Below are 14,012 nucleotides of genomic sequence, written 5' to 3' on the forward strand. Positions count from 1 at the left end.
GGTGAAGTCATTCAAAGTCGGACACGCCCCCTTTTCTCTCGGCCTCCACTTGACAGATAGGTACAGCGCTGCCAAGCGTGCCTGACTGTTTTGACTGTAGATGGCTCTGCCTTTGCTTTTTCTTAGTTTTCTTGACATTATTTTTCATTCGGGTGGTTTGTGTTGGTTCATCTTTCTTAATTCGAACTTCACATGAGCTAACATGCATGTACTTTTCTTGCCCAGAACATTGACCCTTGCTTGGAGTTTATGAGTATTTTCGTTTACTTATTGTGTGTTAAAAATTGATTTTATTTGTACTTTTTCCGGATCCATGTGGTCAATCCAAAATCTCTATACATCTCCATAGTAAAAGTGAAAACTTTAGAAAGAAAGATTACTATTGCATTATTGACAGATAGAAAGAGAAGTTAAAGACCGTGAATCTGCACATCAAATAACCAATCAAAATATTATGTTCTGCAGTATTAAAGAAACTGCATTACGTAGGTATGACAAAGTGAATCCAGTGCCTACCTAGGATATCTAAACACTGCGATGCACAAGTTCATTGTTGGTCGTTCAATTATTATGAAGCTGTCATTTTTAAATATTTATGGCCTATTTTATGTCTCGGAGGTTCTACATGGGTACGTCACGTAATGCAAGTGATTAATATTCTTAGATACATTTTGCTAAGGGCACCCTAGGCCTTCCTGTAAGTTCCTGTCTCTGACTCTGTCTATCAAACTGCATATCCAAGTGTAATCGACGGAGGCCATGACTGTACCCTTTAGCAGGACGTTAAAGTAGATACGATGGCAAAGACATATGATTATTTATTTAAATTACTTTTAATCGGCGATTCAGGTGTTGGTAAAACATGCGTGTTGTTCAGATTTTCGGAAGATGCATTCAACACAACATTTATTTCAACTATAGGTGAGACATAACAGTTTATTTTATTTAAATGTCTATCCAGGGATAGTTCTGAGAACAATAATAGCACATTTGACATACCTTGTTAATGTTTATCTTATATAATATTTTGCAAATGACGTTGTGACTGCTTTTGGTTTCGGGAATACTGCATTAAATCTCTGCTCTCTAAACTTAAACAGCTATATGGTTTAGGATCTCGTCAAGTGTGTTGAATAGGTAGACAAAATGATTTCGTGCTTGTGGCAGTCATTTCGCATTGTAGGTTATCAGTGTTTTTTCTGGATTTTGTTTTCTTATTACAATCTTTCATACATTCCTAATAACAGGCCCCTAAATTTCGAAGTAGCTCCAGTGACATGAAGCTACTTTGACAGGTCGGCACTGTAAGAGGTTATGTAACAATCCAAGCACATTCTCCCCGTAAAAACAAACTAAAATAATGTTAACCGCTTCCATTGATATGAATTATCATGAAAGTCACAATATTGATAGTGTGTAATTTAGTAAACTGTCACCCTTTAACAATATAATTAATGAGAAGTAATGACCTTACTACCTGAATTAACATATCATTTGATGGCATTCAGCAATATTTGTGCGTACATTTAAGTATATAATTGTTCATTGCAGGTAAGGGGGTAGAGGGGGACGACGACGACGACTGATCTTCACGGGGTGAATGTCTTAAAAACTAAAAGTGGGGTGAGCACCCAAAGATCGAGTATAACTTCCTTTGTAGCATTTTGTCAAATTTTATGTTGAGACTTGTTGGTGCTATTAGATATTCACTTTAATTGACACAATGCTAATTCTAATTAATCTTCGAGTATACTGCTAAGAGTCAAAGTTTGTTCTTTAGAAGCTCAATCTCTTTATAGGATACTCTTGAGTTCAGATCTTGGATGCAATAAAGAGGTTTGTTTTATTTACTTATAAAGGTCCGTGATGTTACTGAAAGTGTCATGAATCTAGATTTTGTGGTAAACCTACTTGTTTGCGTTTGTGAAGCCTACCCTCCAATTATGATCTTAATGTTACTTTTTGGTTGTTTGGTTGGTTGGTTAGTGACATCTTATGATTAGTTACAGCATGAAGATCCCTGTTAGAGGGTAGTCTTAAAGCTAATGTTGTATGATATAATTGAGAAATGTTTGTCTATTCTTTCATTATCTAGGCATACGTGATAGGCTACTAGCTTAACAAAGTAGAAGGAATTTCATACTCGTGTCGTAGCACCATGTGTGTTAATCATGAGGCTCCAGCTGAGATTGGTAGGGCCTGTTGCTTCCACTCGCTTAGCTATGTATTGCCCGCCTGGTGGCCATGATAGTTAAGGTGTCAAGTCTATATGGTCTTACACTGTCGTTAGCCTGTTTGAGACCCATTTGTAGAAAAATTTTCATCATCAGAATGTTGGTCAGCAGAGTAGGAGAGGTGGTATAAACCTTGAATTTGATTCCAAACCCCTCCACAGTATTCGTATGGAGTGAGGACATATGACGCAGTTCACTATGCATCCATCAGTGTAGGACATAAAGTCTTGGTGTTATTTGACAGGAGTAGACTATGTACCAATACTGGGTTACCCTCTCCCTACCTGACCATCATAATAACATGCAGGTCGCCCATGGACATAAATAGAATGACTTGCACCAGGTGAAATGAACATGTCTTTGGACATTCCAGACATTAAAGGCTGTATAATAAATAAGCTAATGTCATTTAACTTACATCCTTTGGAAATAGGTTCTGCATGCATTTTTATTTTTAAAAATACTACAGGATTTTGATTTATTTTTATTACTTCTATTGCCATTTTCCATTTTACTGGATGCGTTGAAGGCTTTGATCATTGGGCTGTTTTATTTGTATGTGTGAAATCTTTGATAACCTGTGGTCTTGTCGTGTCCGATTGCATATGGGATTGAAATCAAGACTTTGCCAATTCAACAATTGTGTGGAGAGTGAGAGAATGTGCATGCATAAAGGAATTCAAACTTAAAAGGTCTTAATACTGCTGTTCCCGGATTTGATGTGTCTGTTACCTATTAAAGGAGAGTAACATGTATAGTCCTCACACCTTTTAGCAATATTACTTTGTACGGGGGTGAGGAGTAAGGAGGGAGCTCTCTCGATTCTGGTTATACTGCCAGCTGAATGGAAATGAAATCTGAATTTAATCGATAATATGATCAATCAAAATGAATTTTCTAAACATTTATTATCTTATGCCAGCAGCTGTGTCACACATACATTAACATTATATAACACTAGCTATAGTACCCGTCCTTGCTCGATTGGTTTTTGAATGTATACTTTTCAGGTCAGTATTAATAGTTATGTGCAAAGTGAATTTTTATAGAATTCCTTTTTGGGATATTGATTTTTAACATCTAGAGTTATTTAGATGCGTTTGATTTCAGGTTTTCGATTATTTAATCATCAAGTAAAACTTTATCCTTGTAGAAGCTCGAATTGACTGGGAATTATTAAGGGGTAACTACATGTATGTATTAGTCGCGCTATAGATATGATCTACACGATTTCAACTCTCTTTGAGACTGTCGCCAATTAGCCTTGTGACTCCAAAAGTAGTGGATTCAGCATTAATCTCGGTCATTTTAGACTATTTACTATCAAACCCCATTCTTCCTCTTGTCTCAATGGAGGCTGAACGTGTACTTATATGGTATTCAGAGCGTCACAATTCATCTCAGCGACGCATAAACATTGGATTTGACTTTAATATGGGTTATTCTCTATTATTGTCAAATGCCATTTCCTCCCATTCCCCACCCCCAGTGGGGGTTGGTATATTTTTTTTAACTCCATAGTATTATTCTTCCAGGTGGTAAGTCATATGTGTACCAAGATTTGTTGAGAGCTATCCTGACCGAGCTTGAGAGCTGCAGTCGCTTAAGTGCGGCCAGTATCCAGTATTTGGGAGATAGTAGGTTCGAACCCCATTGTTGGCAGCCCTGAAGATGGTTTTCCGTGGTTTCCCATTTTCACACCAGGAAAATGCTGGGGCTGTACCTTAATTAAGGCCACGGCCGTTCCTTCCCACTCCTGGCCTTTTCCTGTCCCATCATGCCATAAGACCTATCTGTGTCGGTGCGACGTAAAGCAATTAGCAAAAAAAAAAAAAAAAAAGAGCTATTCTGGAACATGCCCACATACACCCATATGTAAGACTTAACCATCCAGAGTATCACAGTTCAACTCAGCGACCTCGTAAACGATGGTATTCGACATTAATATCTGTCATTTTGGTTTATTTTCATATTGCACCACGTCCGCTAGGAGTTCTAGGGGTGTTTTACAGAACAGTATTTTTTTAGATAGTAAGAAATATGTGTACTAATTTTGTATGTGGGCTATGTTGGAAGAAACGCTTATACATCCGTAATTTCAGTCGTTTTGGGCAATTTCCTTTCAATCCCATCTCATCTCCATGCAGATGGGGGCTGAAAATGGACTTCAGCGACGTCCAGAGTCACTATTCTTCTTCCTGAAAAGCCTTACATCTGATCTGTTTTTGACATGCTCTTATGGTGAAAAATATCTAATTCCCTCCATGGGAACTTAGAATGTTCCATTTGGAATTGCTAGGTGGGCAATAATTCCATTGTGGAGATTTATCTCCCATATGCAGTTATCAGACTGTGCCTCTTATAATGGGCTTCTGATAAGTTCACCTGCATACACCCCAGCGTCAGTGGGTAGGGTCTAACACATCCCACTCTGATGAGTCTAGTGTCAGACCTAAGAAGAAACGCTGGTTAATAGACCAAACGCCTGAAAAGCCTTACATCTGATCTACTATTCTTCTTAGTGACCACGAAAACTATGGACTCGACACTATTTTCGATTTTTACATCTCAGCCCCTCCCACCCAACAGCTAGGGGTGCTAGGGTTACCATACCTCCCCGTAGTCCAGAGAAGTATAGATTCAACACTAATATAGGTCGTTTTTAGTTATAATAATTATGTTTCGCCCCCTTCTTTGGGCTTCTAGGGCTGCCTTGCACCCACGGTATTTTTTTCCAGATAGTCGGTAATATTTTTACCAAGTTTAGTTGACACACATGCTGGAACAACACACAAACATCCATAATACGAGGGTCATTTGGACATTTTTATTTCTTCATCACTTCTCTCGCCCTTGCCGATTGGAGCTTAACTTGGTCTTATACGACATCCGGAGTGTCACTTTTCATCTCAGTGACCACGGAAACTATGGATTCGACACTATTTTTGATTATTTTTGTGTCGCTACCCCCTCGCCCCCCACCCCAGAGGGTGTTAGAGGGTGTTGAATATGGACTTCAGAAAACCTGGTGTGTAACTATTCATTTTAGTAACTCCGAAAACTGTGGATTCAAAACTATTTTCGACTATTTTATACCTCTCCCCTTCCTCAACCCCTACCTGTAAGGGATAAAATGTCCAGAGTGTCACTATTCATCTCAATGCCCCCGAGAACTATGGATTCACTCCCTCCTCGCCCCCACCCCAAAGGGGGCTGAAATTGGACTTTAAAAAATCCATAGTGTTACTACTCATCTCAGAGACCCAGAGAAATGTGGATTCGACACTATTTTTTATTACAGTATATTTATCTCACTCCCACCCTCACCCCCATTTCAAAGGGGACTGAACTTGGATTTTTAAAAATCTGGAATTACACTATTCACCTCAGCGGCCGGGAAAGCTATAGATTCAACACTATTTTCATATCACCCCCTTCGACCCCCACCCGTAAGTGATAAAAAGTCCGGAGTGACACTATTCATCTCAGCGACCCCGAGAACAATGGATTCGACACTATTTTCGATTATTTTTATATCTCATCCCCAACCCAAAGGGAGCTGAAATAGGACTTAAATAAATCCGCATTGTCACTATTCATCTCTGTGACCCCGAAAACTATGGATTTGACACTATTTTCGATTAATTTTTATATCTCACTCGCCCCCACCCCAGACAGGGATGAAATTGGACGTTAAAAATCCAGAGTGTCACTCTTCATCTCAGTGACCCCAAAAGCAATGGATTAAATACTATCTTCGATTATTTTTATATCTCCCCTTCGACCCCCACCCCTAAGGGATACAAAATCCGGAGTGTCACTTCATCCCAGCAATACCAAGAGCTATGGATTCGACGCTACTTTCGATTATTTTATATCTCACTTCCCCTCCCCCACCCCAAAGGGGGCTGAACTTGGACTTTCAAATATCTGGAGTTTCACTATTCATCGCAGCGACCCCGAATATGGATTCGATGCTATTATCGATTATTTTTATAAATCCGCCCCTCGTCCCCCTACCACCACCACTCGCATTTAAGGGTGCTTGTGGTGTCTTTGCCCCACGAAGTTTGTCTTTTGATACTAAGTCACATGTGTACCAAGTTTGCTTGAAATCGTTCCAGTGGTTTAGGAGATGTAACACATAAATATCCACATACGATGACATTGATGTATATAGATATATATAGAGATTACATAGACTCGCCTTTGCTCGTTGGGAACCCCCAGTTGCTCTTCGTTAGGAGTGGGTGATAACTCGTGTCATTCCACTCTTGATATTTTATGTTTCACAGTTTCTTAAATATTTTACACATCTAATAGAGAGCTACATTCTTCAAACGGGGCAGACCTATCAAAGTTGGTCCTATATATTGAAAGTACGTCTCGATCACGGCATGTTGGATTGGTGTTTTCAAATAACAGCCACAGTCATTCATGAAGCTCCTAGCAAGGGATGGTACTTTATAAACCATGGTGACATGTTCCCATCCTCCTATATACAGCATTTCTTAACAGACTGTCAGGATGTAGCGTAAGCTGTAGTTGCCTAGCGACAATTTGTCCATCAAGTCGATTCAATCCTGGTGCTGCTTTGCAATTTAATAAAATTACATAAAATTAATCATAATAATAAAACTACCTATCAGATTTCGTTCAAACCACTTCATAATCCCTCTCAGATGTAATAAGAACAGAGTGTGAAAATTTCAGCTTAATCGGTCCAGTAGTTTTTGAGCCCATTAATTACAAATATACCAACATCCAATTTTATATATATAGATTTCTCAATGCAGATCTTGTTCCTAGCATGAATTCTGTAGTTTGGCTTTGCTGTGTAAACAATAGTACTAGTACGTAAAGTGTACGCCAGATGTCGCACACCGATGCATAAGTGATTCATAGTTTGTGTTTCAAAGGTTGCCAATACGAATATCGAAGATAACCGAGGTCGACCGCTTCAGCACTGGGGTATTTATTTATTTCGTGTCAGAGTGTTGAGAAACTTAAAAATATAAATAAGGTATTATATACAAATAAAACACAATACATTTTAAGCACTGGGGTGTCCATGTATCACTAAAAGGTGCGTGTACTATACTCTTAATGTGATATTTCATGTACCAGTTTAACTATTTTTGTGCTTTTCATAAGTAAATATATATCAAAATATATGCCCTCAAGATTAGTCTATGTATTAACAAGGGAATCCTTCCTAATAGAAGACCTCAGAATATACTGTATATACCATCAGCCACCTATTGTCAACTCAAACCGAAGTGCTTGAATGGAGGCAATGCAAGAGAAGTGAAATCTGGAGGTAATTTTATGCAACAAATGCTATGTTAATGACAGATTGGAAAGGAACAAAGTAAGACTTAAAGATAGTCACATGCTTTGCCGTACATAGTTTCCACCATAAACTATGCACAACCAAATCTTTTTGCAATCAAAATATAGACTGTATTCCTATGTTATGCAAGAAATACTGTGACCGGTATCATGTCAAGAACTGTAAATTACGAGTGGAATCGCTGTTGTTCAAATTTTTTACCCCTGATTAGGTTAATCGTATTGGCCTTTGGCCACATTCATTAAATTCATAATTAATACATCTTTGGCCTTATCGTTTGTGCAAGCCAGTATTATGTCGAACCCAAGTCAGCTTGGCTTTTTAAAGATTTGTAAGAAAAATGTTTGTTGAAGAATACTCTTTTTTTTTTTTCTCACCAACTGCTTTTATGGCTTTTGGAGACACCAAAGTGCTGGATATTTTGCCCTGAATGCGTTATTTTGTGCTGGTAAATCTATCAGTATGAAGCTGGTGTATTTGGGCACTTTATATAGCACAGAAGGATGCTATGCATTCTATGGACATTGTGCTAATGACACTATACTGAAAGAACTTCAAATCTCAGCCCACCCATCCACTAGAATCATGCAAGAAGCAGAGAGCTTCTTCAGCCACGTGGTAAGAGCAAACTCTGTAGGATAGCTGGTGAATGTGAGCATTTTAGAAAGCTCGCACTTAAAAGGTTGCCCTTCGATGCACTGAATTACACACATTGTAAATTATACTACATTAAGTTTCAAACCCAAAATCCACATGGCTAATCACACACATGCACGCGCGCGCGTGCACACACACATACACACACTTGGAGAAGATTTATTCGTGAAGTTACCGTGTCCTGTAGAGGACAAAAACAATGAGGAGATATGCAGCAGACTGACCCAGGATCTAACCCACTGAATTAGGCTCAGAAGACCAGTGTTCCACTGTAATTTTCTTGGTCCAATCATTACACATATAAGCCCACACTTTGTGATGTCTTTATATATAAATATAAGAGTTCATGGAATCATGTTTCACATAAAACTATAGTTTCTGTGGCTATGACTATAAACATTCATGTAAAATGCAAGCTTACTTAGGAAAGACTTGTGTATGGCCCTGTACTTTTATATTCATTTGATGTGTACATCTTGCTTCTGCAAGATGTCATTAGATTATAAGTGTTTGCGACATGATTGTATGATAGAATCTTGAAACCCAGTTGGATGGAGCAAATGTAGCTCATGAAAGTATGTCTTAGTACAGATCTTGTGAGGAAGCTGTGCACGGCCAGTCGTGTTGGTATATGACGTAGTTTTTGGTTGGGACCTGTCCAGTCTCTATCCATCATTGTGTATGTCGAGTAAAATTGGCCATATTTCCATTCTCTTCTTTTTCTTCTCATCCTCCAGCTTTCTGGCTACCTCTTGTGGATTTTAGGTCATCCGTTAGGAAAGTTTCCTTGTGAGCTCATTGACAAGTCTTGAAGATGGAAACCTCAACAAGTCTAGGACTGCTTTCAGGTAGTGAGCTTTTAAGTTTTTGCTCATGGATAGACCTCATTTTCAGCCTAATTAAATCAAGTTTGGTACAATCTTTGCCCTGGAAAGATTCATTGCTGTTTGTAGGGTCTGTGTTGTGATCTTTTTAATTCTATGCATGGCTTTTACAACAGCTGTTTTCTTATTTACATGCAGTCTATTAGAGGAGTTCATGGTCTGTTATGTGATGCCTAGGTATTTGTGGGTTTTCCTCCTTTTCAGAAGATCATTTGTAGTCTTTTTCTTGTTCCTGTCAAGCTATTTTCGTTTACGCATAGTACCAAGGTGTTCAGGGCGAGCTGAATGTCCTATGTGCAGGTGGAAATAAGGAGCTTATCACCTGCGTATAGTGTGGTTGACTTTGTAGCCCACTGTATTGCCTTGCTGATGTCAGATGTAGCAACGCTGAAGGCGATGAAGTGATGTAGTACCCCATTTGTCTACTTTAGGTCTTGTGTTGCTGCTATGGAATTGTTGATTGAGAACTTGTGGTAGGTTTGAATATCCTTTACAGTCTTGGAGAGCGAGTGGTCTTCTCTGGTAAGTTGCTATAGTTTTGATATTACTTTTCTTCTGTTGATCATGTTGAATGCTTTAGTGGTCTATGAATACACAGAGTAGTTTTCCTTTTGGCACTCTTAAAATTAAAAGTAAAGATATACTGCAACACATAAGAGGGACAAATAAATGTTAAGAACTGGAGAAGAACCTGAATAGTTTGCCTTCATGGCTGCTTCATACGTCAGACTTTGTTTTATTTGCTAGTAGTTTGTTGCACTAACTCAGGTAGGTTACTGCTGCCAGTGATGGGAAAAGAAAGTGCTAGGAACAGGAAGGGAGCTGTTTTGGTTTTAATTAGGTACAGAGTAAAGATTAGACTGCAGGTTTGCAAAAGTGATCCAACCTGTCATGGCTTGGGACACTGTCACAATACACTAAACAGTGCTGCCAACTTGGTGCCTACACTGCACAGTTGTGCATTCTGTGGAGAGTGGACAAAAGTTAGACTTGCATGGTAAGCAAAGAGGGCCTGGGGGCGTTGTTCCCCGGGTGACAGTAACACCACCATTGGTTTGTTAGTGTACGTCCCAGACTTGCATTACAATCAAATGGGGTCTAGGGGCATAGGCCCGGAGGTTAGCTGCCACAAAGCAGCCTTGGAACAAGGCCAGAATGTACCAGCACATATATAACTAGACCTGGGATTTTAGGCTCTAAAAAAATTAGTTTTAGGTGCCTAAAATAGGCTTTTAAAACAAGTAAATAGGCTTTTAAAAGAGAAAACAGGCATTTAAAATATGTTTTAAAAATGTGTGGATAGGCAGGAAATAGTTTAAAATATTACAATATACACTTAAACTGTAACGTGATACTTTTTTACTTTAACTAATGTGGTATCCCTATTCTTAACCGAAATAACTGCAAAATTAAGACATAATTAGAAAAGACATTTTTCAAAAACAATATAAAAAGTAATGTGACAAAAAAAGTTATGGATTATATGATATACCATTATCAGTACTGATCTAAAACCTTAATACTAAAATCACTGTACACAATTACAGCACTGTAGGCATCCAATAACGGCATAAACGCGAATGGAGTATGTGTTTATTATTTGTGAGGAACATTCCTACAGTACTTTCATTCGTAGTTTGCTTTACAGTACATAACAATAATCTTCTCCAAATTTTCCACAGTCAGGCTGTGTCTTTTTTCTGTTAAAATCATTTTGAAAGCAGAAAAAGTGTGCTCCACACTCACAGATGTTAGAGGGGCATAGGAAAATTTATCTACATTTTTCAATTCAATTTCACTTGGTAAGTCTACCTTTTCCCCATCCATTATCTGATGTACCCTTTTCAGCACTGAATAACCTGAGTTCTTCTGCAGTACACTAGACCACTTGTCTCTTATTTTGTCCCCTACCTTGTCCCTAGCACTTTGTATGTTATTCTCAGCTTCCTCAATTACAGAAAATTGCTGTTTGAGACAGTTTCCTTTTTCCTCCATTTTTGTAATGGTGACTGGAAGAAATGAAAAATTTGCCTGAATATACGCAATGTCTCTCTGAACACTGGAACAATCATTTAACAGCTCTTTGACAGACGACACACATGCAGAGTTGTCCGTTAAATGCAAATTGTCTATCACAGTCTTGATTTCCTCAAGATGTTCTGCATAATACAGGGCAGCTTCCATCCAGGAACCCCAACGGGTGATGATTGGCTGTGGTGGAAGGGGAATAGAGGGGAGTTTCTCTCGAAAGATGGGTATTCTTGATGGAGCCTTACAGAACACTTTCTTCATTGTTGCAATGAGAGTATTTACTGCAGGAAACTCGGCCCTAACTGTTTCTGCGAGTCTATGCAAGGCATGGGCCATGCAAGTAACATGAATTAAAGAAGGATAGAAAGTTTTGAGGAGAGGTGCAGTGGCAATCATGTAGGAAGCAGCATCGGAGACAAGGAGAAGGACTTTAGAATCATCAACACTCCCAGGATACAACAATTGCAACCCCTAGTTGATGAAGTACGCAATGCTTTGACTATTGACTTTCTCAAGCTGTTTAGAGCAAAGAAGGTGAGCGGTAGATGCCTGATTGGGTTCCAGTTTTCCTACTATAAGGTTAGCAATGTACCTGCCCACAGAGTCGGTGGTTTTGTCCACACACAACCATATGCAAGACTCCCCAATATCCTCCCTGATTGACAAAATGACCTCATTGTAACAAATATCTAAGTAGTTCTTCTTTAATGTAGATGCTGATGGGATGTGCTGCTTGGTGTATTTCTCTAAAAAATCTCTGAAAACCAGATTATGCACAGCATTCCAGGGGATATTTGCTGCAACTAGGGCTCTACACATATCAGCATAGAAACCATTATGGGTTGTAGGAGATATAGTTTGTGTGAGCAGAGTCTGTCTAATGTTACTTTTCATGGCTGCTTTCGCTTTGTGACTGGCAGTATCTGCATGCTGCTGAAGGTGGCATTTTTTCTCATGTGAAATCTAAAACACAATAAAGTGATGTCAATTAGAGACTTAGATGAGGAATAGAAAAGGTGAGCTATTGAATAAAATTTGTAATTTTGTACTATTTAAATTAAGCCATTATTACTCTAAAGTTAATTAAGAACAAGAACACTACAGTCCCCAAAGGGCCTTGGCTTTCAATAACGGTTGCTGCCCAGCTCATGGCCTGCAGATAATGGGTGGAGTGTGGTCAGCACGATACATCCCTCAGCCGTATTGCCTTGCCTCCGTGACCCCTGACCACTGTAGCTTCTCAATTGTCCTCACGATGCTGGGTCAACACCGTTCCAGACCTCATAGATTTCTAAATTACTGCCGGTACTAGAAATCGAACCCAGGTCGTCTGGACTAGGTCTCTACAATTAATTAGAGGAGCCAATACAATATCAAAACCTTAGTTTTAGATTAATATGAAATTTACGATATATGCACATACCTGTTTATTGCAGTACTGGCAGAAAATAATCTTGCCATCAAAAGTCATCCCTGGAAATTGTACAAGCCATTGTTGTATAAGTGCACTCTTAGATGATTTTGTTTTAGACATGAACTATATTCACTTAAACAAATGTTCTTTCACTGGAGACTTGACACAGAATGTCCCTTCTTACTACCTGCTCCTTGTTCTTCCTAGATAATCTCCCCCCCTCACCCCGTCACTCGACACAGTACGTCCTTTACTACCTGCTCGTTGTTCTTCTGAGCTAATCCTCCACCTCCACTCAGCATTCCTTTGGTGACAGTTGTCTGGGAAGAGCACATTTCTGTGAAAAACCCACCCTCTCCTGTTCTGTTCGTTTCAGGATATCCATTGTGTGATTGTAAAAATTATAGAAGTTGAATTTTATTTTAAATGTAGAAAATAGGCATTTTTAGGCCCCATTCACAATGCAAACGTAACCGTAAACTTAACGACGTAACGTAACCGTAAAATTAACGTAAAATTTGTGGTATTCACAATGGAGGAACGTAACATTAACGTAAAGAGTACACAGCAGCCAATCAAAACACTGCCATGTTATTTAGTACGGAAGTCAGGTTTTGGGCTATCTCGCAGTTTTATATTTCAGTACCTCGATGGAATCAAACAACGTGGTAGCGGAATTCGTATTACTTCAAACATCTATTGCTTTGCTCCTGGGAGCTGTGTAGGCCTACGGTACCTGAAAAAGCGATCTAAACAACAGTGCAGAAAATGGGTTCATCCCTTGAATCAAAGAAGGTTATCTCAGGGCGATTTCGGTAATCTACTGTAAGAAATGACCCTCATCAGTTCGTTTTGGGCATGCGGATGAAACTTGAACTGTTTGCCTTTCTTACGATTTGCTTCCCCTTTTGTAATAAAAAGAAATGTAAGGTATCCTTTACCGACATCTATGACCCTATCTATCACACCCCGATGAGATGTTTGGATCTATTTGTTTGGATAATATCGTTTTCGTAAACTAGTAGTCCATCATAATGTTAAGAAATATACAGGGACACTGTTTTATTTATGACAGGGATTGTCTCTCGTCCGTTTGCCAGCGCTGCGAGCTTGTCCCCCACCATTTGTCAGATTTAATTACTACAGGATATTAATTTCCACCTATTATTTTTCGGTACAGCGTATTTGTAATTCTTTTTCCTTCTATCATACATAGCCTATACACAAAGACTATTTTGAAAGAGAATTACAAGTGTTTCGCCGAAAGAAGTCATTATATCGTGCACAACACACAATGTTTACCTCTGCTCTGATTGGCTGGTTCTTAAAGTTAACGTAAAATTAACCGCAAGAGCTTGGAGTTTGCAATCCCTTAATTTTACGGACTCGCAGTTAAGTTTACGTCGGCGCATTGTGAATGGATCCATTAGATAAGATGG

The 14,012-nt window shown here is 38.9% G+C and overlaps 1 protein-coding gene across 1 annotated transcript in view; it reads left to right on the forward strand.

Annotated features, from left to right (window-relative positions):
* The first annotated feature begins 675 nt into the window (after nt 1–675).
* Nucleotides 676–14,012, forward strand: part of Rab8 (RAS oncogene family member Rab8) — a 112,607-nt gene continuing 99,270 nt past the window's right edge. Inside the window, exon 1 of the mRNA XM_067137003.2 lies at nt 676–921. Within this exon, the coding sequence (XP_066993104.1) occupies nt 798–921 (124 nt within the window). The 5' untranslated portion in view covers nt 676–797. The remainder of the gene's footprint in view (nt 922–14,012) is intronic.

This window comes from Anabrus simplex, chromosome 1, assembly GCF_040414725.1.
Source record: "Anabrus simplex isolate iqAnaSimp1 chromosome 1, ASM4041472v1, whole genome shotgun sequence".
Taxonomy (NCBI): domain Eukaryota; kingdom Metazoa; phylum Arthropoda; class Insecta; order Orthoptera; family Tettigoniidae; genus Anabrus; species Anabrus simplex.